The sequence below is a fragment of the Gavialis gangeticus genome, unplaced genomic scaffold (assembly GCF_001723915.1).
Source record: "Gavialis gangeticus isolate Ggan-Ray unplaced genomic scaffold, GavGan_comp1, whole genome shotgun sequence".
Taxonomy (NCBI): Eukaryota; Metazoa; Chordata; order Crocodylia; family Gavialidae; genus Gavialis; species Gavialis gangeticus.
In genome coordinates, this window is record NW_017728992.1 from 23,584,529 (window position 1) to 23,599,841 (window position 15,313).

Below are 15,313 nucleotides of genomic sequence, written 5' to 3' on the forward strand. Positions count from 1 at the left end.
TCCATGAATGAAACTTTCTTCATAATGAGCAGGATTTAGTGTCTAAATACTGTTAATTAATAAACTCTAAGGCCATTTATAAAATGTGCTCCGGGAGGCACTGCTTTAATTACAGTGGCTCTGAGAGCCGCTCTAATTAAAGTGCCTGGAGCCTCACATGTAGCAGCATCCTTGCACTGAAAAATGACAGCGGGGCGCTTTAACTAAAGCTTAGCAAATGAGCTTTAGTTAAAGTTCCCCCACTACCATTTTTCAGCGTGGGGATACTGATACACATGACACTGGAGTCTGTTCCAATGTGATATAATTACAGCATATTGGAGCAGCCTCTCTGAACATGTATAGGCACCCTAATTGATTAGCACATTAAATAAGGCACCTCAGTCATATTCCTGGTTAGTTGTGGGCACCCTGGTCATCTATTTTACTCATTTTACATATCTAAAAAATTACACCATATGAAAAAATACATTTATAAGATTTTTTTTAAGTTAGGGAATTAGTTTCCTTATCATTCACGGTGATGAGTTAAATAATATTTTTATAAACTTCAAATACAATATGACAAAAAGCTTTATGAAACCAGACTATATAAAAAGCAAGAGAATTTTTTTTTCAGAAAGATGTATTTGCAATTCAACTGACCATATAAAACTCATTAAATTTAAAAAAAAGTTGTATATATTTTTGCTAGTGCTATGTTTTTTTCCATTCATTGCAACAACATTCAAGAGTACTGTAGAGTCCAGAACACATTATCCTTTTTTGTGTAGCACAGTGAGCATAAATCTTTTACACGGAGGTCACTCTCATCACAACCTCTCCAGAGCTGTTATCTTCTGAGGAATCCTCATTAGGTCTCATACGACTGAAAAGGTGTAACAATACATAACCGCACTGAAATCTTGGAGAAGTTAACTGTGTTGGATGGACTACATTTCTGTTTCTAAATGCTGTTAGTGGTAACCACAATGTCCTTCCTGCTGAAGACTCTCCTCGGTTGCTCTCTTCTATGTCTGTAGCTTTATCATAATTTAACACATCCCAGTGCAAATTAACAGCCCTCCAGCGCTTAAACACTCTGTAAACAGATGCACCTTCATGTATGATTAGTCCTGAAATGAAAGAAAGAATTAGTGTTACTACAAAATATTATGAGACCCTATTTTAAAAGTATATGAAGAAAGATAGTGTAAGTTTCAACCACCAGGTTTATCCCACTGCATCTGGTAGCCACCTAACAAATTAAGCTGAAGATCACTATGAATTTTTAATATTAATAATACTAATAACTGCACATTCATATATAAAGATAATTAACTGATCAAAATTTATCTCTATACTATTTGAGGTAAACTTTGGAGCTACTTGGTGTCTCCATCACAATTTTACCTCTATTTACCAGCAATTCAATCGAAGCCTAAACTTTTAAATGAAAGTTATTAGCCCTTATCATTATGACAGACACTGTCTGAATGGGAGCTCAACAATAACAATTGTGCTATCTCAAGTCTTGTATGTATTAGAAAATTATGATGACTTAATTCAGCTGATGAAAATTAATCTGACTGGCTCATTGGCAGGTTCATAATTTACAGTGGTTTAACTTTTGTTTAACCAGTTTTAAGTTTAGCATAAGTGCTTTTATGTTCAGGATTTGTACTGGTCTTACTATATATTAAGGCAAATCAAGCCTTGTTGTTTTCAAATACATTGAGTTAAGCCCTTCATGTGAACAAGCTTAAATTGTTTTTAAAATAGCTTATTTAAATTACTCTCAACAGATTTATGATTGCTCACATTCGTACTTAAATTGGCACAACTTTACAACAAATAAGAGTGAACTTCACTGTTAGTTGAATATATTATTAAGTTCAAAGACTGGCATGATTATTTAAATCTTGACTATTATTTCATGAGCAGACACTGAAGTCATGGACGTTATTCTTTCTTTTCAAATACCAGATGGTCAGAAAACAGGAATTCATTTTTGAGATCTGCAGAAATCAGGGGACCCATTTTAAAATATCCCTCAAGGGAAATATGGTCCACTGTGGAGTGATCTACTCTTGAGCTTCCACCCAGAAAATATTTACACATGGCCTACGGACAAAAATTACACATAAACTAGTATAAGTGATCAGAAACTGGTTCAAATCTGTAATACAACAGAAATTCAGTGCACACAAATTGCTTTCAAAATGGCTGAAAGCAGTTTAAGATAAACCTCGATGGATGGTAGTATCAGCCTTAACTGATTTAGGTTAAATCAGTTTATTGAACTGCTGTTCCAGATCCCCTCCAGAATCAAGCTGTCTGCTCAAGCCAAGCAGGGAAGTGTGCTGTCATAGGCAGAATAATGAATGGGCCAGCTGGGCACAAGCATAGGGGTCATTTCAGGGCCCTGGGATCTTCATCATCAGGGGACTGAAAGCCGCAGTCTTAAACTGAGTGCCCATTTTTGTTTCCCAGCAGGTGTCAAATTTAAAACCTTGGCTTTCGCATTTGCTTCCCTGGAAAGCTGGAGGTTGGAGTCCCTCTACCAATGAGGGTGGGGTTGGGGATGGGACTGGGGCTGGGGCTGGGGCCAGGCCAGGAGATCCGTGCCATGCCTGGAAGAGGAGTAGGGGAGTGGGGAAGCATTGGGTTGTGCTGCGCCTGGAAGGGGGTCCAAACTGGGCCAGGAGAGCTGTGCCCCACCTGGCAAGGAGGGATGGTCAGGACTGAGCCAAGCCGCACCCCACCTGGTGGTGGGGGGACTAGGGGGAGGCCCAGCCAGGCCAGGAATGCTGCACCGCACCACACCTTTGTGGGCAGGAGCGCTGGGAGGGTCTTGGAGGCTATAGCCCCCCAAAATTCATCTTAGACCCTCCACAGCCACCCCTCCCAGTGCCACCACCCAGCCACAGAAACACAGCGCAGTGCTCCTGGCCTGGCCCCAGCCCAGCCTACCCTCTGCATCTGCATGATTGTATGGGACAGCCGGGAAGCGGCTCCCTGTAGGTAAGTGTAATAGGGGTTGGGCAGGGAGCTAAACTGAGCTGCAAGTGGCTCATGGTAAAGGGGTGGGGAGGGCTGCCTCCATGTGATCAGAAGTGGGGGAGGGGGAGATCCTGTGAGGGGTAAGAGTGTGTGTGTGTGTGTGTGTGTGTGTGTGCGCGCACACATGTGCATGCATCTGTGTGTCTGTTCATGACAGGGAGAGTGTGTTTGTGTCTGTGTTCATATGCAGTGAGTAAGAGTAGAGTGCGTGCACCTGTGTGTGTGCATGTGTGTATGTATGTTCAGCCATAGCAGAGACAGGGAGCAGGGAGAAGAGGCGGGCACGTGCCCCCCCCCAGCCCAGTGGGGTCCACCCAGCCCCCCTGCCAGCTGTTGGAGGGGAAGGGGCCCTACTTCCCCCCCCTGCAGCCCAGTTCCCATGAGGAGAAGGGGTCTCAAATGTTGTGTTTGCCCAGGGCTCCAGTACCCCTTAATCCACCTCTGCATGCTCTAGCACCCTCCCTTCTCCCTCCCCCTGGCTTCCAACCTGGGGATCTGCAGGCATGTGGCTGCATTTCTGGAATCAAAAGTGAATGTCTGTTCACTTGCTTATCAATTCAATCTACACAACTTAGACTAACCTGTGAAGATTGAATTGATTCAGCCTTGGGCTTTTTGACTGTCTGTACTTATTAGCCATATACTATAAACTCTGTTTGAATGCAGTACTCCCTTCTCCAGGACTCCACATATTCATGTGTCAAAATGTAAGCATGTAAGTATTATCAAGATCAGGGCTTTACTAAGAGTTAGAGGGCACATGCAGCAAGTCTGCTTCAACACTGTAATTATAGCACATCAAAACAGACTCGATTCATCGAGTCTGCCTGAGCATAGTAATTACCGTGCTCCAGCAGACTCCAGTATCATGTGTATCAGTGTCCCCACACTGAAAAATGGTGGCAGAGATATTTTAACTAAATCCTGTCTGATTAGCTTTAGTTAAAGCACCCCCACCATCAGTTTTCAACACAGTGACACTGATATATGTGATGCTCTGGACACTTTAATTAGAGAGGTTCTTGGAGCCTTTTCTACTCTTATTCATGTGAAAAAATTATCTTTTAAAAACAATGACAGAGGACCACCATGGATGGATTAGCTCATGGGTGAATCCTTTTGATCAACAGGGCAACTGACTGATTTGTAAGACAGCCGGAATCACTATATTTATTGCTTGCCCAAAGCATTAGATAGCATGCAATCATTATGAATTTCATTTCATAACAGAAAAGCTAACTTGCATTCTGGTCCTTCCCCAGCAGTAAAATCCTAACACTGTAACTGTACAGGCAATTATTAAAATTACAAATGAACAGATGGTAGAAGGCCCAGCATTAAAAGTAGTAAGAGGTAATAGAACAAATGGAAAATCCTGGCACGGGAGGTTCATGGGCTTTTTCAGTCATCCTCTTAATGAGAAACAAACTCTTAGGGTCTGTCAGACTCGGGAGAGAAATGTGTTAGGAGTCATTGTTCTCTGCCACCAGGGAGTCTCATTGTGGGAGTTGTGTGTTTTGCCTGGAGGTCAGGATAACATTTCTAAACAACAGTTGCCTTTTGAAGGCACATGCTATTAACTTGATTATTACATTCTATAGAGAATGCAAATATTTAGTTTTCTCTAAACATCTTTTGATTCCTTTTGGTCTCTAGAAGCTCTAGTTTGCAGTTCAGATCCTAAGTGGCAGGGGTGGGCAGGGGAAGGGTCAAGGTTTCTGTGTAGAGTGAAAACATGTGAAAATAAAAAGACACTTTCCTAATGACATCCTAGTGCTCTATTCATAGGACCCTACAGGAAGAGGCTAGCTAGTATTTGTTTCCTTGAACAGGACAGCTGAGGAGTCCTGATAATTGACAGTGATTGGATGCCACTACCTTTTCAAAAGCAGGCTCTACTATTAATGCCACTTCAAGAGAAAGTTATTTGTAAATGTGTAAGCTGAACTTCAACTGCATAGATTTCAGATAACGGCCCACTATGAACACAGAATATTGAAACTGTTATCCTCCTAAATTTAGTGGAATCTGAGCTAATAAGGCAAAGGAATATCAGTTAACTCAAAATAAATGATTTCACAGTTGTATCCATTTGGACAAGTTTTGATCTGAGATGGTTTAACTTTCTACAGAGACCACGATTATCCCTGAATTCTATATTGGTTAATTCTGTCTAAGTGTTAATAAGTGTTCAAATGTATAATCTACTTCTTTCCTCTCTTTCTAATTTCCTCTCATCTTCAATTTTAAGTGGTGGGAGGTCAGGAAAACAAATAGTGATATGAACTGACTGCCCAATACAATTCTTGCCCAAATTACAATCAGAGATGAGGCCTTTAAAGAAAGATGACAATGATAGCAAGAATCATTGGGACACTTCTATGAGTGCATAACATCAAATCAGATAACAAAAGCTTCAAGATCAGTAGGCTTCTAGATAGTGGGGGGTCCATGTTCATTATACCTGATAAAAATTATTTTGCTAAAGGATGGACCAACACTTTTTATTTACTATATCTGTGGGATGTAGTAACTAAAAACAGCAATGATGTAAACCTTTGCAGTTACTAGGGATAATATAGACATCAGAAACCATACAATTAAAATAAATTGGACATAGTATTTCCTATTTGAAGGCTTTTCTACACCTACCTGGATCTCATCCGATAAACCAAAAACTACCTCCCATAAATGTAGAACTATGTTGTAAAATGAAGGAACTAGGTCAATTACCAATTTTAGAAAAATCTAAACTCTTGAAAAGAAAGAATGATGTTGTCTGAGTAGATCTAGAAGCTCTTAGAACCAAATCAGTCATGACCCTGCTGAGAAAACCAAGATCATGCTCTCTGAGGTTTGATAACACTAGATGAGGAACAGGGCACTGAGGTAGGAAGCTTTTTGTTTTTTTCACCTCATTTCCTCCTCCAGGCAGAGTCTATCTAGACAGCTCTATAAACTTATTCTACCTTCTCTTCAGGGCACTTTGTAGGCAAAGGAGGTTACTTTGGTGTTTTGTTGTCACCCTTGACAAGATTACAGATTTGAAAGGTGACAACTGGATTAGAAGTTACATGGAGTGGTACACATGAAGGAGGATCTGGATAAGATTGAAATTCCTGAGCTCTTCGGGCTGATATTGGAAGTTTCAAAAATATTCCAGCTCTCAAGCTAGGTACAATTAAATGGAAGTGTGGAACAATGATAAGGAACTTGCTGTTCTTTTTTTTAAGACATTCATGTCACTGAACAGAAACAACAAACTACATGAATTTGATAATGCCGACTTCCACCAAAAATCATTGTTCCCACAGTACTAAGGACACATCCACACAGTCCTGAAGAAAAAAAGACTAGCTCCAGAGAATCTTGCTGGCATCAATCCAGAAGACCCCAAAGAGAGTTACTGAAGTTCAGTTCCTTTCAGCCTAAGATAAAGCATTATAGGCATCAACAGTAGTTTTCTGGAATCATGAACTTTAGAGGTACAGCTTCTGGAACAAAGTCTTAATCGTTTTGGGCTTCTTTCAAAAGAGTTCTGTGGGTATCAACATTTTTAGCTAAGTAATCTTTCCTATGAAATAAAAAGTATTTTTCTTTCCTAACTGAAGCTAAGAAACATGGCAAAAGGGAAAAAAACAACCCTTTAACTGTATTTTGTATATGGTGCCAAAAATTGCCAAAAATGTGCACATAACCACTTATATCCAACTTTAACAATATAGTTATTACCAAAAAATGTTTAGTTAGACTTGAGTTAAAGTTGTTTAACATGAAGAGAAAAAAGAAAGAATGATGGGTAGAAAAAGAGAGACTGAGGTACAGTTAAAGGAAAATAGTTCTTTACACCTATTGGTCTTTTGATTGAGGGAATTGCACACATCCAAACTGCTTAATACTGTTCACAAAAGGTTCTATGATCATATACCTGTTTGCTTCTCATGCTTTTCCTGTCATTTCCATGACTTCTCTATCTTAGTTAACCCCAGCAGAAGAGGTTATAATATTTGGCAGTATCAGTGTGCACAGCTCTGAGGATGTAATTGGTTATGGTTCCATAGCCACTCCATTTGAATGCTGAATGAAATTTCTTACAGGACAAATTCCAAAGTATGCAAGGATTTTAGAGAACAGCTTCCTTCCAAGTTCAGAAGTACAACTGCACTGACTGATGCTGCCAGAGAATTGCCAAATTGATGGTGATACTGATACTGAAGTGACAAGAAGGGGAATAATGTCAGGAGGAAACAAGAATTCTGGGGAAGATCAGAGTTGGATGAAGGAAACAATAAACCTAAATATATCCCATGTGCTAGAATCCATAGCTGTTTATTGCTGCCAGAAGAATACTAACTCATAAATAAAAACTGAACAACAGAGAAAAAAACCCTTTGGTTCAATCCAAACCAAAAAATAATTCATTAAAAATGTTTCTTCCTGTAATAAAAAACTGAAAAAAATGTAATAGGTTAAATATCAAATTTAAGTTTTAGTTTGACTCATATGAAAATATAATTCATTTTAAGCATTTTTTTCAAAAGCAAAACAATAGAAATGAAAAGCTAGACTTAAGCTGTATTCAGAAAATGAGCAAGTAGGAGGATTTCCAGCTGTAGCCCTTTTCACCCAATAATACAGCGCTTTGGAAATTGACATAAGATGTTGTAGAATTCCCTCCACTACAAGAGAGAGGATTTGAATTCACATATCCTACCTCTAGGGGAATGCCCTGACCGCTATTCTATAAGATATCCTGGAACGAAGTATTCTTAGTCTCTTCTGTTAATATTGTTATATTTAAACATTCACTGAGACAAAATAGGTAAAAGAGAACAACAGTATAGTTTGATGGTAAGGGCCCTCATCTGAGAAGTAGAAACCCTAGGCTCCAATGGTTATATAAGTAATGCATACAAAGTAGAACAGCATTAACAGGAGAAGATGCTGCCCACAAATACCTGAGTGCTCAGTAGGTCAGGCTGTGCTGGGAAATGTTGTAAAATGTGGGTTCAAGTCTACTCAGGCAAAGTGGGGAGTTGATTCTAGGTCTCATATCCTGGGTAAAAACCCTAACTACTGGGTTTTTAAGAAAAGGGGTCAACTGTCCTCCCCACCTCCCCCCAGGATTATGAATCCAAACCAATAATTTTCAGCTAATTCAGTAAATAAACTCATTGAAAATATTTAGCGAATTCTACCTGAATTCACAAATAATTTGGAAAGAACAAAACTGCATTTTCAATAAATCAAGAAAAATTAAATAAAATAGTCCATTCCGAGTTATAAACTGAATTCTGATATGGTTAATAAAGACTAACTGGTTTCATGGTTACAGAAAAAAATGAAGAGTCATGAAATCGCTCTGCTATGATCTTACTGAGTGACTTTGTACAAGTCACTCTTCAGTCTTTCAGTACCCCTTAAAATGGAATAAGATCATTTTTCTTTTTAGAATCTGGGATGATGAGGATTTAATTATGTCAGCTACAATATTTTTGGCACTATATGTCTAATAATATAGCCTAAGTATTTACATTGAGTTATTAACATCATTCTATTTCTTTTGGTATGAATATTTTAACAGTCAGTGCAAAGGTATTTGAAAGTTTTAAATTTAAACATTGTTATCAATGTTTTGTAAGAAATACCAAATATGACTTAAATAGCTTCACAATACATTTTATTATATTGTTGATAAATATATCTAAATCAGATTAGCATCAATATACTATCTGAGAGTACATGCCAAATTAAAATAACCTTTATTTGTCTTTTAAATCAAATCTTCATCATTCATCTATCAAGCCTCTTGAACTTTACTATTCTTTTAAATTTCAAAATCAGTCAAGGTTAGAGTATTGTTGTACCCACGATGGTCCAAGATGTGTATGGAAGTAAAAGGTTTCCTGTGTTATCTTTTATTGGACCAACTGTATAATTGGAAGAGCTGTTGGACAAGCTTTCAGACATGAAGTGCCCTTCTCCAGGGACCTGAGAAAAGCACATGAAGTCTTTCAGCTTATAGTTGGTCCAATTAAAGTTATCATAAAACATCCTTCTTCTTGTACACAATTAGTCAAAATGGAGAGGAAATTCTTTGAGAAATCAGTGAGAGTAAGTCTGTTTTCCTTCTCTCCTAGAGTTTTTTTAATGTTATCCATCCAGTATTTGCTAAAGTTGTCAGCTGAGAATATATCAGCAGAGAAGTGAAGATCTAAGGAAGTGTCACCTGTTTGAGAATACATAATGATACTCTTACACCACTCTTGTGTTGTTTAAAATGTTTATCTTACCTATGCACACTAGATCCATAAAACCATACATTCCATAGCAGATCTGAAAAAGGATGTCCTTTCTTTGCCATACTGCATAGGGGCTGAAGGCTGACCATAGAAGCCAAGTCACACTTGCTACTAAGAACAAAGATCCTAGGATTACAGCAATCATCTGCACTTTCTCAACCAGCGTTATAGTAATGCTTTGCCACTAAAAGAGAAACAAAGTAGCATAAGATAAAGTGTTATTTTTTGCGATCAGACATTCATCGCCAGTTTTCTCTTCAAATCAAAAACCATTTTAACATTTAGACACGCCTTCATAGATTTTTGCAAATGTGCTTTATACTAACCCTTATCAAGAAAAAAGAGCAGACTAATATTAGAGACTGGTTTAGGTTTTTTGCAAAATGATTGTCCATATCACCATCTTGAGGTCTATTTGGAGTGTATTATTTTAATCTTATTTTTAATACATGGAAAAAATATTTAGTATCAAGAAATAAAGTTTGCTATTCATATCAGTAGGATAATGAACAGGGTGTAAAAAAAAGTGGAAGAAATAAAATCTGCTTTAAACATTGGATCAATGAAAGAGGGTGCAGCTTAGCACTGTGCGTACAGAAAAGCTTCTCAGGCACACCTAAATACAATGCAAAAATAGCTCAAAATAAACATTATAGTAAAAGGATTCATTAAAAGAGGATAAAGTAAGTGAAATTCAGTCATAAGTACAATATTGTGAAAGAATATATTTTCCTTTTATCATGTTGTACATATACATGTGATTTGAGTTTGTCAGGTTTTCAAATCTATAGAACTCTATTTGGGTTCTATGAAGTAATATATTCAATAGCAAAAATCATTTTCATACTTCTCGACTACAGCCACACAGTGTAACTGGGCAGATAAATCTTTTCCTATTTTCTAACATTATCAAAGGGAGGCAGAAACAAAATAAGTATTTTCTAAATGCCTGAAATCAAAGCACTTCAATATAATAAAAATGTACTTCCATGAAATAACTGTTTTGAAAATATGAGATGGGTTTAAAAAAAGCATTTTGTTATAAATTGATAAATAAACAGCCAACCTTTAATAGTACAATTTCAGCAAGGCACAGGTCCTTTATGTAATGAATTTATGGTAAGATGATCATGTTTCGGTTTTCATTATTTTAACTTTAAAGGAAAGGAACTATTTACTCGTAATTATTTTTAAATGTATTTTCCATTCCGGAAAGGGAAGTCAGTACAAATATTTCACTGGGAATAAGGGGTCCTAAATTACTAAAGAATCTCACCTATGGGTCTCATTTGGAATTATGATGACTTCAGTGGGAGGACAGCATAAGTAAACTGTGATTTGTCACTATCACTTGATAACTGGTAATCATCATTTCCAGGGTACCTGAGGAGTACAACTTTTTCCATAAGAAAAATGCAGTAGCAAGAGCAAGAGACAGGCCAGCAGCTGTGATGCCTTTGACAGTGTTGGTGGAACAGGTGGTGAAAGCAGCAGCAGTTGTGGCAGGGTAATGATGGAAGTGGCAGGGTAAGTGACCACGGTCTAAGCAGCCATGGGGGAACCACAGCAGGCCAAGCAGCTACGTGGGAAGCAGGGCTATGTTGGAACAACTTTTGCTCACCACCCTGCTGTCAATCAGGGCAGTTGTTAGCTGCTCATTGAGTCCCAGGCTCTTATCTTTTAAGACCATGGATGTTTCCTTACTCTAGATACCTGAGTCGATATTTTAGCTGCAGGCACTGTTATTTCCCAGAGCATGAACAGTGAAAAGGAACTGGATGGCATTACAAGGGCCCTGTAGCACCAGATCTGTAGCAATTACATACAATTTAAGGTGATAGTGAGGAGAGGGAGCTGACTTTTCTAACACCAGTGTCAGACTTTGGAAGATGAGAATGGTGTTAGGAATATAACATGAACATCTGCCTGACTGGTGCTACTGGTATGGGACTGAGAAAGACCCTGCTCACTGTGACTCCTGAGCACTGAAAACCTAAAGTGTTGCTGGTCCTCAGCATCAGTGAAAACAGCACTTTTTAGTTAATTATGAGGGATGTAAACAGTCAGTTAAAGGATGTGGCTGTAGTTTGAATGGTTGGCCTGAACATCAGATTAAAGGCCTGATCCTGGTTCAAGGAAAATAAAAATGTAACATTTGGAGCTATGCTCTCTCATATTTCCTTGGTTGTGGGTTGTAACAAAATAGGTAAAGTAGGTGTGGAGCCCTGACAGACACTGATAGTCATACATTTTTTAACTGTAGCCTGCCACATGATTACTCTGAATTCACAAAGGAAAAAATTAAAAGAAAGTTTCTATGTATCTAAACATTCTTGAGTCTATACATTAGCAGAACAATTCAGGATTTGAGAAATAGGCAATATGGTATGGGCAAATGGTTTTTATACTTTTTGCATACTTATACATTTTGTGTAATATTTTTTACTGGAACATTCTTCCAACTGTAGTACAAGAACTGGTTAGATAGGGGTGTACTATTTGTTCTATTTTACCTATTAATTTTACTATTTTACTATTTACTTTGACTTGCTCAAGTTCTGTTATCAGCTTTTTGACTCCTAGGCACTTGTCTTTTAAGACCACCAACGTTCCCTTACTCTAGATACCTGCCTCTATCTTTTAGCTGCAGGCACTGCTATTCCCCAAACTGTGAATGGTGGGAAGAAACCAGATGGTATTACAATGTCTGCTATGCCCAGCATGTGGTGTCTACCAATCATCACTAGGGTATATACACTGAATGGGTACTGCTGGCAAAACAATTAAAAGCTTGGTCTTTGGTTCAAGGACTACATGTTCACTTTCTCTGGCATACTCACATTGGAAGCAAGCACTTTAAGAATTGAAGATCTATTTATAAAACAACATTCACTTTATAGAATAAAAAAAATAAGTTTGTCTAATTGGCTATGATTATTTATAGCACTTTACTCCACACTGCATTGCATGCTGTTCCAATCACCTAATCTTTTAACATTAAAAGAACTAATTGTAAGTCAAATTCATCAGCGTGAATGAGGCTAGTGAACAAAGTAATAACATTTTAATGACAGTTTCAATATTAAGAGGTTGCACTAAATATTTTACAAACTGAATTATTTAACATTAAAAACTGAATAAATCTAGCTGTTAAGAAAAAATTGTAATTCTAATTTAAATCACTATATTTGTAACAAGGACATTTCTTTACTTAATTTGGTCATTTATTTCATAACTCCTTTTTGGATGTCAATATGAAGTCTCTCTTCCATTACCTCTAATTTTTATTGTCATCTGCTGACTGCATACTTAATTAGTATCATCATCATTTCAGCAAAGTGCTTTGCAAGTTAAAAATCAGGTTAGAAATTATTTTCAGAATATGTAGTTTACGCAATGAACATGGAGGAAGAGATTTGCAGAAATACCATTGGAAAGGTTAACATCTCCCATGAAGACAAAAGTCTTTAAATTTATATATTGATAGCCATAATCTCATTATTCCTATCCGTTAAGTGCTTTAAGTCATTGCTAGGTAAGAACATTATTTCCTATCTTTATATCTTTAAATAACACCAACCCTTTCTATATTATAAACTGGCAGATCTAATTTATAGGGTAAATTGTAATCCATAGTTAGACCTATTCACATGGCACCACATCAAAATAACTTTGTAGATGCCGCAATTTAGCCATCTCAGGGTTATTTCTGGTTTTTTAAACAATCACTGTGCAATGTAAAATGCATGAACAATTCAGGGAGCAAGCATTAGGAAGCATGTCTCTGTAGCCTAGTGTGGACAACACTCTTCTGCAAGGGAGGGTATACTGGGCTCTGGTCCCACCTGACAAGCCTATTTATGTTTTTCACATGAGAAAGCCATAGGTTAAAAAACAGGAGTGACCCTAAGGGCAGGAACCAGAATGAGGGACTCCACATTCTTTTCAGAGGCTATATAGTCATACTCCCTCTTGCTTGCTTTCTCTTTCTGGCTCCAAAAATGATGTGCTCTTGGCTGCATGGTGGTGCAGATGCTACAGAAAGAAAGAAGGAAAAGACCCAACCTAAACCAGCCCAGAGTCCATTAGGGCATTCTTCTGATTAGTGGGAATTTGGGGTTGTTCATTCAAATTGAAGAGAGCTTTAAACCAAGATCTCTCACTTCCTGGGTAACTGCTCTTAACAATTAGTCTATTACACAAAATGTAGACACCACCAAGACCAGTGCTGCCATCGTTTTGTAATGAGCTATATTCATGCTCTCAGTATCAAACAAAAATAGGTATGCTTTATCTCTACATAACCAGTCAGCAACCTCTTCACATGAGATTTGGATCACAGCCAAATTTAAGCAGTAGTTAGCTGCTTATGTAGATAATCTGGATTACTTCAAGAGTCTTCATAATACCCCTAGTCTATCGGTAATGATCTTTGCAAAATGCATGCAATCAGTGAATCTAGGTATCTCCACAGTTTTGGTAAGGTTTAGGTGGAGTCACTCTGAATTGCTTCTTGAACATTAGACACCTAAAGCCTAAATCATGTGTAGTGGATTGAAAGATTGATTTTGAATCAGACCATAGTCTACTCTGCCAGCTTGCATCCATGCAGCTACTTACTCAAAGTAGCAATGGTGACTAAAATATCCATTGTAGGCATGTTCCTTATAGAAAAAATATTGTAAATGCAACCTCTGATTTAATACCCATGCTGCACTAACTTTAGCAGATGTAAACAACTACAAGAGATAAAAGGCAATGGGGACTAAATATTATCTTCATTAGAAGACACTGTAAGAGTACTCTTCATGGACACCATACTAAAATATTCTTCCTGATTTTCCTTGGAAAATAATCACATTTACCCCTTGAGCTTTAGCTTTTGAGGACCTACTTGACTGTTGTTTTTTTGTCTTGTGTGTTGGTTTGATTTGGTTTGGTTTTGTTCTCTTACCCACACTAAGGGAACTCTCACTGGCATACGATGTACTGGAAACTTTCTGCACATCAGTTACATATCCTGGCTCTAACCCTGAGCTCAGATGCATTGTTCCTCTTCTGTTTTAAGTGCTTTGTCAGATTATTTTTCCAAAATAACTTTCAAAAGCAGAAGTACTGCAGTACTTTTGAGCTTTTTAAAAGTTCACTTTTTTATAAATTGAAAGAAGCCTTCTGCTCAGAAGGGCTAATTGTTTAATAAATGAGGTTAACTTAACTATAGCTGCACCTAAAATAGATATGTATAAAGAGAAATACACCTTTTAAAAATGGTTACGCCGAGTAAACCTGCCAATTTTTGAATGAATAGAGCCTCTTGATTAGTATATTTTCATGTTTGTTGTGACTAAAGCCTGTAAACATCTTCATTTTGCAAGATCCATGGTACAATAATAACCTAAAAAGCAAGGCATGAAAACAGAGGCTATACTTGGAGTATAATATAGTATGAAACCACTCTTCAATAAAAACTGTGGATTTTCTTGTATTTTAATATAATAAAGGGCTTAGTCCATCTGTCTGTCTGTCCATAACGCTCTTGGAGTGCTCCAAGAGCATTATGGACAGGAGGCGGCATGGTGAACTGCTGCCATGATGGCAGAGACAGAGGGGCTGGGGGGGAGGGGTGCTGCTGGCCTTGCCCTGCAGGCCCTGCTCCCTGGAGGCGTCGGAGTGCCACCGTGATGACAGGGATGGATGTGACAGAGCAGATGGAGTGTGGGGCCAAGGCCAGCAGCTCTGGCCTCGGCTCTTCCCCCTCCCCTGGCCCTGTTCCTTGGAGGCAGTGGCAGCACAGGGTGCTAGCAAAGGGGAATGGAGGGGATGGCGGGGCAAGCTTCCCCCCAACACACTTCTGAGAGGTGGTGGTGGCATGTGGGGGGCAGGGTTAGTGTTAGGGTTAGCAAGCTTCCCCCCACACTCCATCCCTGCCTGCCACCCTCCCCACCCCCACTTCCCCCCACCCCTCATGA

At 38.4% G+C, this 15,313-nt stretch overlaps 1 protein-coding gene across 1 annotated transcript in view; it reads right to left on the reverse strand.

Annotated features, from left to right (window-relative positions):
- Positions 1–567: 567 nt before the first annotated feature.
- The window catches only part of MARCH11 (membrane associated ring-CH-type finger 11), a 47,764-nt gene continuing 33,018 nt past the window's right edge, over positions 568–15,313 (reverse strand). Inside the window, exons 2-3 of the mRNA XM_019521365.1 lie at positions 9,336–9,528; positions 568–1,115 (exon numbers count right to left, since the gene is read on the reverse strand). Coding sequence (XP_019376910.1) covers positions 793–1,115; positions 9,336–9,528 — 516 coding nt within the window. The 3' untranslated portion in view covers positions 568–792. The remainder of the gene's footprint in view (positions 1,116–9,335; positions 9,529–15,313) is intronic.